At 34.8% G+C, this 17,799-nt stretch overlaps 1 protein-coding gene across 1 annotated transcript; it reads right to left on the bottom strand.

The window, feature by feature from the left end:
• Positions 1-9,020: 9,020 nt before the first annotated feature.
• LOC111412687 (cytochrome P450 76A1-like) lies at positions 9,021-11,043 on the bottom strand. Its single transcript, XM_023043612.1, has 2 exons — positions 10,063-11,043; positions 9,021-9,869 (listed from the first exon to the last, which is right to left on the bottom strand). The coding sequence occupies exons 1-2, from the start codon at positions 10,984-10,986 to the stop codon at positions 9,255-9,257; spliced, it is 1,539 nt and encodes a 512-aa protein (XP_022899380.1). The 5' UTR covers positions 10,987-11,043; the 3' UTR covers positions 9,021-9,254.
• Positions 11,044-17,799: the final 6,756 nt, after the last annotated feature.

The following is a 17,799-nucleotide window of genomic DNA, read 5'->3' as shown; positions in this document are numbered from 1 at the left end:
AACACGGTTGCGGCGGGCTGCTTGTGACCGCCGCTTGCACTGCTGAAGCAGCGCGAAGGCGTTGCTGTCTGCTGGGGCATGGGCAAGAGCTCGTCGCCTTCTTGTTTGGTGAATGGGAAGCCGCCGGCAACCATGGAGATAAGAAAAAAAATCTAAGGTTTTCACAAATCGGGAGAGAGAGCTTGGAGGTGGGGCTTTCACTGCAATTAGTGTAATTGTGTGGCCCTGCCTACAATTACTAATGAGGGGACAGTGTGCAATAATTACATAAGGGTCCTTTATGAAATTTTAGAAATTTTGAGGGCTCTACCAATAATTTTAAAATGAGTCAGTTGCAATTTGTGAAATTTTGAGACCTTATTTATAGTTTTTATATTGGGTCAAAATACAAATTTCAAAAAGAGTTTTTGAGTTTGAATTTTAAAATGGTTTTAAATTATATTTCAAATGGGTTCGACCTATAATATTAATTTGGAAATTTTGACCCAAATTAAAATTTTATTTAAAATTGACGACTTTTCACATTTTGTTAAAATTGGATTTTAATTTAAATATTAAATTTTGATACTTAATTGAATTTTATTTTATTTAGGAGTGTCATACTAGATTAAACTATTAATTCTATTTAAATTAGAGTTGGACTCTAATTTAATACTTATTTAAAATTTGATTTTAATTAATTATTCACCCGATTATATTCTAGAATTTAGAATTGGATTCTAATTTCTTGCCCAAAATTTTTTCTTAAAATTAGAGTTGGACCCTAATATGTTGTTTAATTAAAATTTGATTTTAATTAAATAAGTTCGCCCTAAAATTTTGGAATTAGAGTTGGATTCTAATTTTGCTATTTAATTAAAATTTAGTCGCCTTAAATTTTGAAATTAGAGTTAGAATCTAATTTAATATTTAATTAAAATTTGATTTTCAATTAAATAATCTCACCCTCTAATTGTGGAATTAGAGTTGGACTTTAATTCGGTATTTGATTTTAGTTAAATATGTCCGCTAATTAAATTAGTTGATTAATATGATTGATTATTTAATTGTTCCGATCTATTTATCTAAAAGAGTTTAGATGACTTTAATTGCTACAAACTTGAAATATGTTTGTATGTAATATTAGATATTATATAAGAATACATTTATGTGATAAATGCATTATTAGTGGACGAGAATGAATTCGACCATGTGGATGTGTTGAATGGTTAATTTTATTCTTATCATTTTATGAGTCGGCGAGCTCTTAATTATTTTGAACCCGTAAATCCATTATTATTGTTATTATTGTGGGTCTATGAGCTCTTAATCATTTTTGGACCTACGAGTCCATTATTGTTATTATCATTGTTATGGGCCTGCGAGTCCAATTACATTTAGGCTTGCGTGCCAACTAGTATAGGATACGGGTGCAACTGTACTAATTGAAGAAACAAGAAGAGGATTAGACCATGGAGATTGTGCATTGATACTGATCAATACAATAACCCCTAAGAATTGATCAACTAGTCTTCCTTATAGTTTGGGAAGACTAGATAGTAAAAATCGATAATCGTTCACATTATATATATGTTTATTTGTATGTTTGACGCATAATAAATTATGCATGATTTTATCAATGTTGATGAGATTTTTGAACGCAAAACGCCTCAGTAAAATATTAAGTCAATATATTATTCGCCTTCCATTATTATAGTAAAAAATCAGAATTTCAAATCGTCTCAACTTGTTGAGTATACTCAAGGCTGGTCTATTATGGATATGTTTGACACTATCAAATATTATATTTTTTTGAATGATGAGTCCGACTTAACTAAAATTTATCTTTTGTTGAGTACACTCAAGAAGATAAATTTTAGAGGCATGTTAAACTAACACGTAGAATGTGTGAAGACAAAGAGTTATCGTCTTAATGATTTAGGAGTTATATGGAGAAACGATTGATAATAGTATCTACTCAAATGTTATATTAAGGTTTGTTGAGTTCACTCAAGGTCTTCGTATAACAGATGGGATCCCAGCCCACTGATAGTCAAGTATGGACTCCATAAATTTATGTGAGATGGTTATAAATTTGAGTTAAACAGAGAGAGCATAATTAATTTAATAAAAGTTCATGTTAAATTAATTGATGCATTTTTTATATATTATTCTTTTTCCATTTCATCATTTATATTTATTGAATCGTGAGTAACCATGTGTATTGGAGTAGTATACTGGATGCCAACAATCAAATTAAATATTCTTAATTGGCACTGCAATTTGAGAGTTGTTCTCAGGCATGAAAAAGTTGGTTGTCCTTAAGTAGCCATTTTCAGAGACACCTACTGATGACTCTATTAAGGAAAATGTGGCTACTATAATAATACGTTGATGACAATAGTAATGCAACATATGTGATGTTCGCATTACGAGTTACAAAAGCAACTTGAGAGTATAGATGCTAACCATGATTTTTCATTTCAAAGAGGAAGTCTAAAGAGACTTTGGAAAAGCGTCCAAAGCGAAGGACAATACTAAATTTAATAACCCTTGGTTTCATTATAGAATGAAAAAGGTCATTGGAAAATATATTGCAATGCTTATGTCTACTTCATGGGCTTCTTATGTATTCGATACCAGATGTGGATCTCATATTTATATAAATATGGAGAAACTAAATAGAAGTAGATCACTGCGAAAGGGAAAAGTTGACCTACATGTTGAAGATGAGCAAAATGTTGCTGCATTGCCTGTAGGACCATGCTTTTTGCCGTTGCCTTTTGTTTAGTATTAGAGAAATGTTGCTTTGTGCCCACCATTACCAGAACATTAAATAAATTTCATGTTTGGACAGGAATTATTTTAATGTTGAGGACAATTGTTGTTCCCATCTATCTTGATTAAGATCTTTATGGTATGGTAAGCTACAAATAATATTTATATTCTAAATACTAAGCATTCTATAATGAGTATGAAAGTTAAAATGCATAAAAGTGATAATCTAAATAATACCTAAATCTGGCATTGCAAACTTGGTCATATAGATGAAATGCAATTTCAATATTACATAGAGATGTATATATGTGGAGTCAATTGATTTTGAATCATTTGACAAGTGCAAATCATGCCTATTAGACACAATGATCAAATCTTCTTTTATTTGAAAGGGAGAAATATCTGCATGATTATTGGTCTAATATATAGTGATGTATGTAGACCCATGTCGGTTAATGCTGGATAAGGTTTCTCTTATTTCATCACATTTACTAATGATTGTTTCGAAAACTACCGTGTATATTTGATAAAATTCGAGCATGAGCTCTTGAAAGGTTCGAGGGATTCAAACTAAAAGTAGAAAAACAAATAGGTAAAGATACTCTTACACTAATATCTGATCGAAGTGAAGAATACCTTAAAGATCAAATTTTAGATTATCTAAGAGAGAATAAGATTCTCTTGCAGTGGATTCCCCCATATACACTGCAACAAAGTAGTGTATTTGAAAAGAGAAATCGTAAACTATTAGATATAGTACGATTAATAACAAGCCATGCAAATCTCCTAAAGTCATTTTGGGGTCATGCACTAATTGCAGTATGCAGCACACTAAATTATATCACATCTAAGTTGGTTAACACAACTCCATGCGAGTTATGGAAATGCAATAATCCCAATTTATCTCATATGAAAGTTTGGGATTGTGATGATTATTTGAAGCGCATTGAATCGGATAAGTTTGAAACTAAATTCGATAAATACATATTTGTGGGATATCCAAAACAGATATTTGTATATCAATTCTATTAACCCATTGAGAAGAAAGTCTTCATCTCACGACATATCATCTTCTTAGAGAAAATATTTAATTTAGGGGAGGACAGTGGGAGTCAAATAGAACTTGAAAGAGTTCAAAAGTCCACAGATGTAGTTGACCAAGTAGATGAATCTGAGTTTGATCCCATACTTGATGAGAGACTCACTCTTGATCAGGAAGTAGAGACTCTTGAGGACATGACAACTCCATTTAAATCTAATAGGATCATTCGACCTTCAAGAAGGTGCGAATCCATGATTACTAATCAAGTATTATGAATTTGGTACTTACGCAGAAGTAGAGTCAAGTGTTGACACAAATAGATGGCATGAGACCATCAAATTTGAAATGAACTCAATATATGAAAACAAGGTTTTGGCCTTAGTCGACCTCCTGATGGGATAAAACTAACATGTTGTAAATGATTTACAAGGAAATGGTCGATATGAATGGAAATATCCATACATACAAAGCAACACTAGTTGCAAAAAATTAAGTGTTGACATTGGTAAAATCTTTTGCCTGTAGCCATGTTAAAGTCCATTCGAATTTTGGTTGCAAGAGTTACATACCAACTATGGGTTAAAGCAAGAATCTTGAAGCTGAAATCTTCGACTTGATGGAAAAATCAAAAGATTTGATTTTATCAAATATGAAGATGAATTGTGTGATTACAAAAAGATAATGGGAGCATTGTCGCATTCCTAAGATATTATTAATAGGAAACAACATCCCTACGATTCAATCGTTGAAATAATGGTTGTTAAATGATTTTTCATGAAAGATATGGGACAAACAACTTGATTTATAGAGATAGATCTAGAAGATTGTTTAATTCATCCCAATCTACATAGAAGCTTTTATCTGGAAAAATTGGTTTACTATTAAGCGGTATGTTGAAAAGCTTCCAAACTTGAAACAACCGTTGGTTCAATAGCAGAAACTTAATATATGATTGCTTCAGAAGAAGCAAGAAGTTACAATGTGAATCAAGATGTTCATTAATGAACTTGGGATAGTTCCTAACATTGTTGATTGCATGCCATTGTATTGTGATAACAATAGAGCCATTGCACAAGCGAAGGAGCTAAGGTCTCATCGATGATCCAAATATGTATTAAGGCGTTATAATCTCATCAAAGAGATAATACATAAAAACGACGTAACAAGAAGAACGAATTCTCACAATAAATAATATTGCAGATCCACTGACAAAGAATTGCCGCAGTATAAACATGATCATCATGTAGACTCTTATGATATTAGATACATAAGTAATTGGAACTAGTGCAAGTGAGAGTTTCTAAGTGTTATGCCCTAGGTCTAATCAACCTTGGACATAAATACTTTTAATATATAATTAATACAATTCTCTGATAGATCTATTATTTAATTAATATTCAATTAAATTAAATGATAGAGCCCGTAAATTCAAATTTTGATAATTTGTTAATTACAAGGAGTCGTGATTGTAAGATACAAATTACATATGATTGAATCTTAAATCGTCCGTGGTCGTAAGTAATAACAAGATATAGATATCGTTATAACGGACAGACCATCACGTGTGACATTTCTTACTTATAAAGTAAGTAGCTGATCTCACAAGTTAAAGTGTGATAACACTTAAATGAACACGTGAATGTTTTGTTGTAGAACAAAATATTGGAGACCCGTTGAGAGATTTCACATAGATAACTATCTGAGTGTCACTGGTTAATCTCTAACGTTCGGTAGTAGGATTTTGACTTGAGGTCGTTATAGTGCCTTATATGAGGACAGTCATGTTTTAACGATGTTAGATGTTGCTCTGCTAGGGACCGCTAATATGGCATCGTTCGTGTTTGTCAAGAATCGTATGAAGGTTGTGAATGACTAATAGAGGATTTGTTACTCTTAAATAGTAAGAGATTATGATCTGCATTTTATTCAATTAAGTCGATAACGAAATTCTTGCCCAAGGTGTACTCATAAGTCAAAAAGGAGTTTTCCACTAATATTGATTTAATAGTGGAGTGAAAGATATGATCGATAATCGAGATTGACACACTTCCATACCTCGTAATTGATTAGATCATATTGACGAAGAAATTATAGTTTCACGGTCTTCGAACGAGTTTGGTTTTGTCATACCACGTGATATTTTCCGTCACATATATTTCTCTGATACATTGCTAGATGTCAATCTGGGACAGCGAGTATGAATTGATGATAAATTAAAAGAGTATTTTAATTTGTCAATTTTGATGAGATCAAAAAATATTTCACGTCGTTAGGTATCGTGATCAAGAACCTGATGGGTTATACACAAAAGGAGAAGTAGAAGATTGTGATTTTGTCAATTAATTAATTTAACAATCATTGAATAAATTAATTAATTGTGTTGCTTATTTATAAGCTTGAATTTATTAATTAGATTAATTAATTCACGGATTGAATTTAATTAAATGAGTTAATTAAATATTGGATCGGGTCAGGCAAAGCCCGTTTGAGTTTATATAAATATGACTAGGATTTTCAAAATTAGTAGAGAATTCATTATTCTTACTAGTACAAGAAGAAAAAAATCATAATCCTACAATCTTGTTCTCTGTGTGGATCACCGTTGGAGACTGGATAATTGGACAGCTATGGATGGTAGATAATGGTTGTTGGAACGAAAGAATAGCAAAGGAGTTTGTAGAATCAAAGCAAAAATTGCAAAGAAGTTTGCATATCTAGAAAAATGTACAATTTTCATCACAATTCCTATCTAAACACAAAGATGAATCTTGATGGAAATTAAAATCTGTTTTCACTGCGCATGTTTAAGTAGATTCTCATCATGTTTGAGGGGCTTTTTTGGGTTAATGGAATTGAAATAGTGATTTTTGAAGAATGTATAATTAAAAAGTAGGAAAAGTTTTGGATATAATTGTAAAATTATTTTATTGGTAGAATGTATTATTAAAAATGAGTTTGAAAAAAAAAGGGAAAAAAGGGAGTTTTATAAACAGAAAATTACCTAGAAACCTACCTTTAAAGATTGATTTTCAAAAATAGAGAAGATTAATTTTAATTTCAAAATTCAGGTGGTAATTAGATTTTAATAATTATAATTAATAAGAATTTAATAAAACCTAATCTACATATACGACCTATGCACTCCAGTGAATCCACCCCCATTTCAATTCATTCACAAATTGTAAGTAACCCTAACCATCTCTCTCTATGAGCTTCTCTCTCTATGCCGTCTCTCTCTATCACTTTCTCTACCATCAGCTACCTAACCCTCTCCTTTTTCGGCGCCACAAAGTTCATCAATCATCGCGACCAAAGAAGCAACACACCAGCCACGACTTCTCTTGCAACATCGCTTGCCGATGCTTGCAGAAGCAATGGTGAAGACTGGTGATGACTCGAGCCTTCTCATCAGAGATTTCTTCACTTATATATCCTATTTTACTTCATCGAAAAACGATCTGAATGCTCTCATCGTCGGAGCAGCGGCGATTTTTGATGGTTTTTTAGTAATTTTTAGATGGTTTTTGGTGGTTTTTAAGTTGATTTTGCGATGGTTTTGAGATGGTGCTGACAGTGTTTTTGATGAATGCAGAAAAATTACCAAAATTTGATGTTGATCTATTAGAATTCCCTTTAAATTAGTATATGGACTCTTCTCATGGTGGTGGTGTGCTGTGAGTGATTTGTGCAGTGGTGCTATGGTAATTTTTTAGGTGTTGTGGTGGTGGTAATTGTGGGAGACAGTGGAATAGATGCAGTGGTGCTCATGGTGGTATTGGGGGTGCGATGATTTTCAGATCTGTTTTTCTTTGGCGGTGATGGTGGGTTGTGACTTGATATTGATCTGATTACAGACAGTAATTCTGAATATAATTTTGATCACAGTTAGTCACACCGAAAGCAAAGTTGGTCACAGTTAATCACATGTATGCGATGTGTGTAGATTTGTTTGTGGTGACCCTATACGACCAAGTATGTATTTATTGTGACTGTTTTGACCAATTTTATATTGATTGTGACCAGTTGTGACCAATTTTGTATTGATTGTGAGTTGTGACTTGAGATTGACATAGTCACAGACAGTCACACTAAATACAAATTTGGTCAAAATTAGTCACATATAACACAAGTATGGTCACAGATGTCACAGGTGCAAATCTGGTCACTTACAATGCACCATTACGACCACTACAATTTTTTGGAGATTTTTCAACGGTGGGGTGTAGAGAGAAATTGCTTTCAAATTTTGAAAATTTTTCTATTAGCAAGTCGGAGCAGTGCCTGGAATAGTTACCGGAGTAGGTGCTGAAATGGTCATTGGAGCAGTTTGCTGGAGTGGTTTTCGGAGCAATTTGCCGGGGTGATTGCCGAAATAGTTGCCAGAGCGGCTATCAGAGTGATCACGAAAACAGTTGTGGGAAATGATAGCCATCTCTGGTGGATAGGCGAAGGAAAGGTGGCGTAATGAGGTGATAGGATGAGGTGGATGGCATGGGTGGAAATAATTAATGGATATTATAGTATAATTTAATATTTAATAAATTTATTTACCATCTGATTTTGAAATATTAGATTGAGTTTATTATTTATGAAATGTGATCTTTAAAACTATGAGTTATGTGGTCTTCCCTTTTATAAAATAGGACTCAAAAAGGAGCTTAGAATCACTTGATTAGCCTAATGTGCGACAACTTCGCCAAATTGCAATACTTCGAAGATTAAAAGATTTTAAGCACGCAAACAACATACAGATTATATATTTCTGTTGGAAAAATAATTAGTTGCAGTAATATTCAGAACAATAAAATACAGAAGTATAAAACTTATCGTCTGAGCGAGTCTCGTGACAGCACGATGTCCTAAAGTGAAATTGCCCGTCGATAATTGCTGCGACCTCCGTGGACAATCACTCCCAGGATACAACGATCGTAAACCACTTGTGCAGCAATCACGAATGACTTTTTCAGAACTCTCTATTGTACTCCAGAATATATGTAAAAAATTCAAGTATAAGAAATTCAGAATATGAAAAAGAGGATTGATGCAAGATGATTTTTCTATTTTCTTTTTTATGTGTGTTTTTCCCAAAACGAGATATGGTTTTTATATAGGTAAGATGGAAGTAACAGTCTCCACCATGATCAGAGAGTAATGCAGAATTTTAATGACTGGGTAGTGTGTATTTTAATGATTGTTAGTGGATTTTTACAAAAACAAATGATCAGAAAATATTGGCTAATTTTACCCATTAAATAATAATAAAAAAATATTTTAGTGAAGGAAGTCCAAGAGCCCAAGGCCCCAATCAAGACATTTTAATATTTGCGTGGAGAGTGACTCGAACCCCTGACGTCTCACACAAGTGCCACATTTCCTATCACTTTGGCACTTCATCTAATTTGATTATTTCTTTCACATTTTATATTTATACCATAAATATATAACAATTTCATCCTTAAACATGTACTCTTTTCTTGGGTATGACCTTGAGTGGATTCTTCTTCCTCAGAGTTAATCCCAACCTTTCTTGCATGTCAATGTGTTCGGGTTTGACACCGGCCCCTAGATCCCAGTCGAAAGCCTGGACCAAGGTGGCTATGGTGAGGTGAACCACCCTATGAGCCAACGGGAACCCTACACAAATCCTTCTTCCTGAACCAAAGGGGATCAACTCAAAGTGTTGTCCCTTGTATTCAATACTTGATTTCAAGAACAATTCTGGCTTGAAACTCAAGGGCTCATCCCAGGACTTTGGATCTCTTCCAATGGCCCAAGCGTTCACAAAAACTTGGGTGCCCTTTGGGATAAGGTGCCCCATGTAGTTAGTGTCCTCCATTGTGTTTCTTGGCAGGAGCAAGGGCAGTGCTGGGTGCAATCGGAGAGTTTCCTTCACAGCCGCTTGGAGATATGGCATGTTCTCGACGTCTTTCTCTTCCACCAGCCTGTCTACTCCGACTACCCTGTCGACCTCCTCTCTAACCTTCTCGAACGCGTGGGGGTTGCGTAGTAGTTCCGCTAAACCCCATTCGATGCTGATACTAGTAGTCTCAGATCCAGCGAAGAACATTTCCTGTAAATTAGCCATGAATCGAAGAGATGGTTAATTGAGTTTACTCAAGAAGTACTTAACCAAATAACACTGTAGATTATAACTTCAATTTGTTAGATGTTTTCTCCGCATTTATATGTACAGGTGGAACTTGAATTTTCAGTCACCATGAGAAACAGACTGTATAAAGAGAGTAGTAGTGAAGAATACATACCATGATAACAATGTTGACATTGTGCTCTGTCATTCTATCAGGCCCGTCCTTGCCATCGCCTTCGTATTCCAACAACACATCAAGAAAGTCTTTCTTTTCCTGGAATTTGCCTGCTTTCCTGTTTTCTAGCCTCTCCTGCACGAACTTGGAGGATATTTTCATGGTTTTGCTCATGTTCCTTGTCATTTTCCTCTTCATCCCGAGTGGATCAATCAACTTCAAAGCTGGAAAGAAGTCTGCTATATTTGGTGTTCCTGCAAGCTCAAGAATAACGTTCATACAATCAAAGAACTCCTTCCCTTCAGGATCCTTTGCATCCAGCAAATCCCGGGATAACATGAGGTTCCCTACCAAGTTAAACGCCATAAGGAAGAGGAACCTGCTTAGTTGTACCTGCCCGGTTCCGCCCTGAGCTAGTGATGTCGTTGAGTCCTCTTCAATCCAGCGTATCATGTCGTGCATAAGCCTCATTCTCAACTCAATCGTCTCGTTCATTCTCCTGTTCACCAAGAATTCCATGGAACAAAGCCGCCGGAGTACCCTCCAATGTCCACCAAACGTGTTCATCCCCAAAGACCCCGCATTGAAATTGAACGCCGTGAGTGCATCAGGCACCTTGCGGTCAGCAAATGGCACATCGTGTTTCTTAAACAACTCAGCAGCCGTAGCGGCATTCTGAACGATCATTGTATTAACCTGGCCGAGATTAAGCCAAAGGAGAGGTCCATAGGTTTTGCCCCAGTGGTACATGGTTTGGTGAGGCAAATCTCCCAAGTGAAACATGTTGCCAAAAATTGGTATACCTTTTGGCCCTGGTGGCTTGTCTCCTGATTTCTTGCCCTTCAAAAAGCTCAGAATCAGAAGAAGAAAACCTAAAGAAAGAGAGATGGTGAGTGGATTCACTGAATTCAAAACAGACTCCATTTTTTCAATCTGCACTCCTTTGCTGCCTTCACTTCCCTTAGATATATAGGCAAAGGCAATCTCTGCAATTCTATCACCTGTAAAGTGTACATTAATACATGTGGTTGAAAACGCCTACTTTCAGGGTCGGCTGGGCTGGGGGGCCATCTGAAATTAAAGAAAGGATGGGTTGGTTGCAACTTGCAAGCCATTATATTTGTCTCATTGATGTCGTTTTTTCTTCTCCTACATGCTTTATTTGGCCCAGATTCAAGAATATTTTGCCCATTTTTGGTTTCACTAAAATAGTGGATTCAAATTAAAATCAAAGTCAATAATTAGTTTTAACTATACATTTAATGAAATTCACAATTTTCCAAACACACATTTCATCAACTTTAGCACTTACCTATCAACAGTCCATTAGTGGGTCATTCCCACCCACATTCTCCAATGAATCAAAATGAATTCCAAATTTATAGAAGAATTTATAATTTATTTGCTATCACATAAATTATTGATGGATAAGCACCGTTTACAAATAACATCATCTTTATTAAATTAACTAATATATGTAATTTTTCTTTAGAATCCATCAATTTCAACTGTTTACATGTAAAAAAGCAAACCTAACCATACGAGAAGTTACATCGAAGATGAAATATAAATAAGTAATAGTTTAACGAACATATCTCACTTTAATAATCCAAATTGTTTATATTTTGGAGCATACACAACAAGAACAAGAGTACAAGAAAAGAAGAAAATCTCTATGAGTGGGTCCTCTTGTCTTCTCTAAATTGTTCAAATAACGGAGCATGGGAAGCTCAAGTGAAGAGTTGACAAATAAACCAAAAATTCCGGAAAGAGTCGAGGCTTTGCAAGGCCTAAACAAATGCCCAGTTTTTGTGGGCACACGGCACTGTGATTGAATGTTTGTGGAGAAACTACAAAAAATTTGCATGTCCGAAAAGTATACTATTAACTTATCCAAGACAATTTTGTGGCACAAGGCTAGTCAGTGGTGCTATTTGGGTATGCACAATGACAGTCAATTTGTCTTGTGTTGGGCAGTAATGAAAATTGGATAAGTCTTGATATATACAAAATATGTATACAATCGTGGGCCCAACTCATGTGAGGGCTGTGGATACCCCTATTTACATATTTTATGTATACCAAACACAATCCCTAAAAATTTGGCGAGGTTAGCTATGAGCGTATGATTTGACAAAAAAGGTGCTAGCTTTTAGTCCAAATTTCTGAGTTACACTATTTGTGGGTCCTTAACTTATAAATTAGTACTTTTTTTTTTTGCCAAACATGCTCTATATGCCATGAAGTGTATGAATACGTAAGATATAAAGCATAGGCATCTTTTAAAAATCAAGTTAATTGTTGTCACTCACTATCGCATTCGTCGTACGTGGACATACATGAGACGATTAATAATTTGATGCATGAAACAATAAAAAATCATCACATTAATACATCAAATCGCAAATCGTTATGTAAGATGTCACGTAAGGTGACTACCGCAGTGAGTGATTACGAATAGTATTACTCATTTTTTAATATTTTTCATATGTAGATTGATGCTGGTTGATTTTGTCTGCTCGAATGACTAAACCTGGCCAATCTGCAATCTTGGAAAGGAAATGTTGGGCACCTAGTCATGTCTGGTGTAAGAATTAGTTAGCAGTTTGTATGAAAGAGGAAAATATGTATTAAAAAAAAAAGGTTGAAACTCAACTTTTAGGGCCCCCACTATCCCGCCCCTAGAGTATCGTGAGGGAGGTAAATCGCGGGATGTGCTCCAGTAGGTCAGGAAATAAGAGATTATCCGTACACTGATGTCCACAAAAAGTCTAATTCCATATCTCAGGAATCGAACTCTCACACTGCGGCTGTCAGCAAGGTTGAGACTATCTCACTCCTGTCCTTTGCACAATTGGATTATGCCTTGTGTGGGTGGGGGAGGGGGGGGAGGAAAATATAAACATACGGAAAGATGTTCGAGTAAATAAAGTGGTAAACAATTCAAAATTTTGCTTTCAATAGGACTTCCTTTATAGGTTCAAAAACAATTATGCACACGTGGATAGATGTCTCAAGGGTTTTCATTATTTTCGCCAGAAAATTACGGAAGAGAAGATCAAATACGTCATCAAGTCTACCGATGACACATATAATTGCTATATGACAAGTCACCCTTAATTTTAACGATCATGCAATCTTCTCTTTAATTGTTATCGGACATGTATGGTTAAATCTCGATGATGATCGTTGATAAAAATTAGTCTTATTCATCTGAATTCGACTTATCTTGCCAAATGTGATCTTGATCTAGATTCGACTAGAAATATTTCTGTTAGTTAGGGTGATATTGAAAATTCATGTATCTTTGCTCTTTCTAGTGGAAAGCATCTATTTTGTTCAGATAAAATTTGTAATGAATATAAATAATCAAAATTAATTTGAACTTATTTTACTTGAACGCAACTCGAACTTGTTAAGTTTAAAAAGATGAAGAAGAGCTTTGTAATTTGATCAAATCATTTGTAACAAAAATATAAGTTATGTTGATTCAAGTTTGAATACAAGAACACGAGGATTCTATTCAAATTTGAATTATTGAGATTTGAAGTTTTATTTTAAAATATCAATATTGTTAAGAGAAGTTAACCGAACATTTATGTCTTAAATCCGTGTTTGATGTGGGATTCAATCTTTAAAATGTTCCACAAGATGACGAATCGTTTGAGAATACCAATCTTAGAATCCATATGCTAATTTAGAATAGGAATTCACATGCTTGTTTTAGTTTTAGTCAGATCGAAGTGCTCATTTGAACTTAATAGGCTTTGGTACTATATTAAAGCTTGAAATTTCATCATAATGATCAATCTTATTAGGAAGAGTGGAGCCTTATATATTGGTTAATATTTCGAAATTTACTTGATGTGAGATTTATTCATCCCCATAAAATAATGACTCATTTGAGAATTTTAATCTTGAAATTTGTATACTCATTTGAGACTTTGAATTTATTTAGATCAAATTACTCAATTAGACTTAATAATTTTAGTATCATATTAAGAAGACTTGAAATTTCATTTTAACATCATAAATTAGGTAGCTTACTCTTTCAAACTTAAAATCAATAGGGAGCCTTTATATGATATTTTGACATAACATATAATTTATATATATTTTTAATCCAATAATTATGTGAAGTCAACTGTGCCACCTGTTAGGGGAGAGATTAATGGGAGGGGTAGCCGTGGCCCGTGGGGTTTGCAAGTTTACAAAATTGAAAACCTTGGAGCGCTGACACCGTCAAATAAAGACGCATTTATGGGTTTGGGAAAAACCCTTGTGACAGGGCTGGCCCATGGGTTTAATAGCTCAAATTGAGTGGCTGCGCACCTTCCACTCAGTTAAGACTTAAGACAACGTTTGACGATCATTATTTGGGTAAAATAAAATTTTAAAATAGAATCTATTTGATAGGAATTAGGGATTGTAACAGTGAGGGTCATTACCAGTTAGAGGCGGGGCGGGTCGGGGGCCCTTGTCCCGTTTACATACTCGTTTAATTTTTTTTATATAATTTTTGATAATTCATTTTATTGCTTTCATTCATTAAGGTGAAACAAACATATAGTTATTACATTTTTTAATTGATTTATTGATTTTTGGAAAAATTGCAGCCGAGTTTATTAGCAGACTTGACTCAAAACTTTAATTTGTAGCATCAACAGTATCAAACTTTTCAAAAATTCACATTCGGAATCCAAATTGACAGAAACCGTTAGTTGGACTGTTATTGACCAAAAATCAAAAGTCTGACCAATGGTTGATTGATTTTTAAAGAGGCAAATGTCTAACTTTACACTTTTCGTATAAAAAATTAAAATAAAAGAATTAAATAAAAATAGAAAACCAGTCATCTTTTCCTACCAAAACCAAAAAACCTGTTCAGTATCCGCTAATAAAATAAAAAATTGGAATCTCACTGACTTTCTCATCCTCGTTGGAAGCTTCATCGGAATCTCAAAGGCTGATTTCAAACTCTGCAACTCCTTTTCCTCACTCTCCAAAAAACCTCCAATCACCAAAACACGCTATCTCCACTCCCTCATCTGCCCCTTTAAAGCTCCGGTCACCACCTTCACAACTATCCACCACCAATTTTCCTCACTCTCCAAAAACCCATCGGTAAAAGTTGGAAGAAAGAAAATAAAAGCCCTTCTTTGCCCAGCGATAAGAACCTATCGAATGCCCAGTTCATTTTTGTGGACTGATTTTTAGGAGAAAAAAAAAAGATAAAAACCCATCAAATGCCTAATTCATTTACTTGTGTGAACACCCAAACTATAGCGATGGTGACCAGAGGTTTCGTTAATTTACTTGTACAAACTGGTTTTTGGTTTTGGTGGGGGGTGAGTGCAGAAGATGATTTGGGTTTTTAATATAATTCTTTTATTTTAATCTTTTATATAAAAAATGTAAAGTTATACATTCGCCCCTTTAAAAATCAAATAACAATTGGTCAGCCTTTTGATTTTTGGTCAACAACATTCAAACTAACGATTTCTATCAATTTGGACTTCGGGTGGGAATTTTTGAAAGGTTTGATACCGTGGATGCTACAAATTAAAGGTTTGGATCAAGTTTGTTAATAAACAAAACGTTTGGTTCCTAGGCTGCAATTTTTCCTTTATTTTAAAAGTTAAATTGTTCAAACATATTTGATAAATTAAGGTTTTTATTATTTATCATATTCTTTAGATAATTTTAGTTGCCATCTTTTATTAAAATTAAAGAAAATTTGTGAATTTTTTTATTTAAAGTATTGAATTATTAAAAAAGTAAACGGGGCGGGCCCTTGTTACCTGTACCCGTTTGGGACAAAATTCCCCACGCCCGTGCCCGACCCGAATACCCAAATAAGAACGGGGTGGGGTCATGCATGTATCAAATCTGACGGGTTTTTTTGCTACACTTGTTGTTTGACCCCTAATAATACATTTTGGAATAGTAGGTTGATGGAGAATATGTGGTTAAAAAAATAGATTTGCTTGTAATATTATTTTATTGAAAAATATGTGGTCGTAAAGAAAAAAGATAAAAATGTATTTTGAAAATAATCAGAATCAAACAAGAGTGGTGATTTTTCAGAGAACCTGTGATTAAAAGGTAGGAAAGAATTTTGATTTGTGTGTAGAATATTTTATTGTGTGAATATATAGTTGAAAATGAGTATATATATATATTTTTTTTTTAAAAAAAAGAAGGTTTGAAATAATGATTGTCTAACCTTATGCTTTTTAACTAACATATACTTGAAAATAGTAGAAATCTTCGTATGAGTAGAAATACATATTTATTCATTCTACCTTTTATGATAGATTTGAATTATTATTTTATTTTTTATTTAATTAAAATTATAAATTTTATTTTTCTTCTTCTTTTTTCTCTTTTATTTGATATTGATCGTATCTAATTTTTTTTTAGCTGAATATTAATTTAGAAAATCAAAATTTTGAATTTTGACTAGAAGAAGAAAAACCAAAACAGCTTGTCATCCTTTTTGTGAAAACTAATTACAGATGTAGAATAAGGTTTAAAAAGTGGGAAGCTATATTGACACTAATAAGTTTATTAAGTGCACTATTGACCTCGTAAATTAGACCCTCCACGTGGTCAACTGATAGCTATTCCACGTATTCCTACCTGTTCACAGTTAACGCACGGTCAGATGCACACGGCCATGACCAACGGGGGTGGCGGCGGCCGCATACACTTCGACGGTTAAGTTAGCATCAGATGATCGGAAAAATACCAAGGTTGTGCAAAATAGTAGGGAGGATGATATATATTTGCTTGCTATGGAAAGTTATGTTGTAAGAGTTTCATTACCTCTATCTCTTGTCAAACCTTAGTATTTATAGGTGACGAGAACCGTTGGATGTGGGACACGTGTATGCATCCGACGGTGTGAGGCGTCTGTTCATAGGCGTCAATCATCCGCGTCTATAGAGTGGGCGGGTAATTACTTCTCCCGAGTTGAGTTGACATAAAGTTGATACGTCACATCAACTAGGCTCATGGGAACGTCAAATCAATTAGACCTTGGGGGTAGAAAAGATCTTGACATAGATCTCTTTTTGAAATTGGCGGCGGATATTCTGGCAGAGAACCTCGAAACGTACTGCTCCTCGGCTTCAGGGACGAGGGCACTTCAGTAGATTGTCTGTGCCTTGCAATGCGCTAGCAGATCGACAATATTGAAGGTGGCGTCACTTCGGAAACACTTCGGATGGGTGTTGAACGCCTCGTATGTCGCAGAGGTAGAATTTCTGATGTGGTTCAGATAGGAGCGAATATCCGTCCAAAGTGGTTCAGATAGGGACATAATAGTGATCCCCCCAAGTTCAGGCATGAGTATTTATATCATGGGTGGACTTGTTTTCCCAATCGTGTATGTCCGCCTTGGGATAGGGACCATGGTTTGTGAGAACTTATGGGTCGGTTTTGTGTGTTAACTGAAGCGTTGACCTTAGGCAGAGGCACTAAAGATTCATGACTATGTAAGGGAAGGACTTATCCGAGACCGACGTGCTGCCAATCGGACGATGTGTTCGGAGATGGTAAAGTTTTGTAAAATTTAGGAGGGAACGTAGCTTCCGAGGTGATGACCCACAGGGGACTTCGCATCAGATGCGTCTAAGTTTTGTAAAGCTGTGTGAGGAGCTCATTTGCCACCGGTGCGACGACCCACAGGGGACGACGCGTTGGGAGATGGCTAAAGCTTTGTAAAGTTTAGGA

Source organism: Olea europaea, chromosome 2, assembly GCF_002742605.1.
Source record: "Olea europaea var. sylvestris chromosome 2, O_europaea_v1, whole genome shotgun sequence".
NCBI lineage: Eukaryota > Viridiplantae > Streptophyta > Magnoliopsida > Lamiales > Oleaceae > Olea > Olea europaea.
The sequence above is the reverse complement of the archived record's forward strand: the minus strand, read 5'-3'. Positions and strand labels throughout refer to the sequence as shown.

Excerpts from the sequence above, each read along its gene's own strand:
- LOC111412687 (XM_023043612.1), bottom strand. The coding sequence starts at position 10,986 with ATGGAGTCTGTTTTGAATTCAGTGAATCCACTCACCATCTCTCTTTCT. Across the intron at positions 9,870-10,062 it reads ATGTCAACATTGTTATCATG|GAAATGTTCTTCGCTGGATC; the intron begins GTATGTATTCTT and ends GCTAATTTACAG.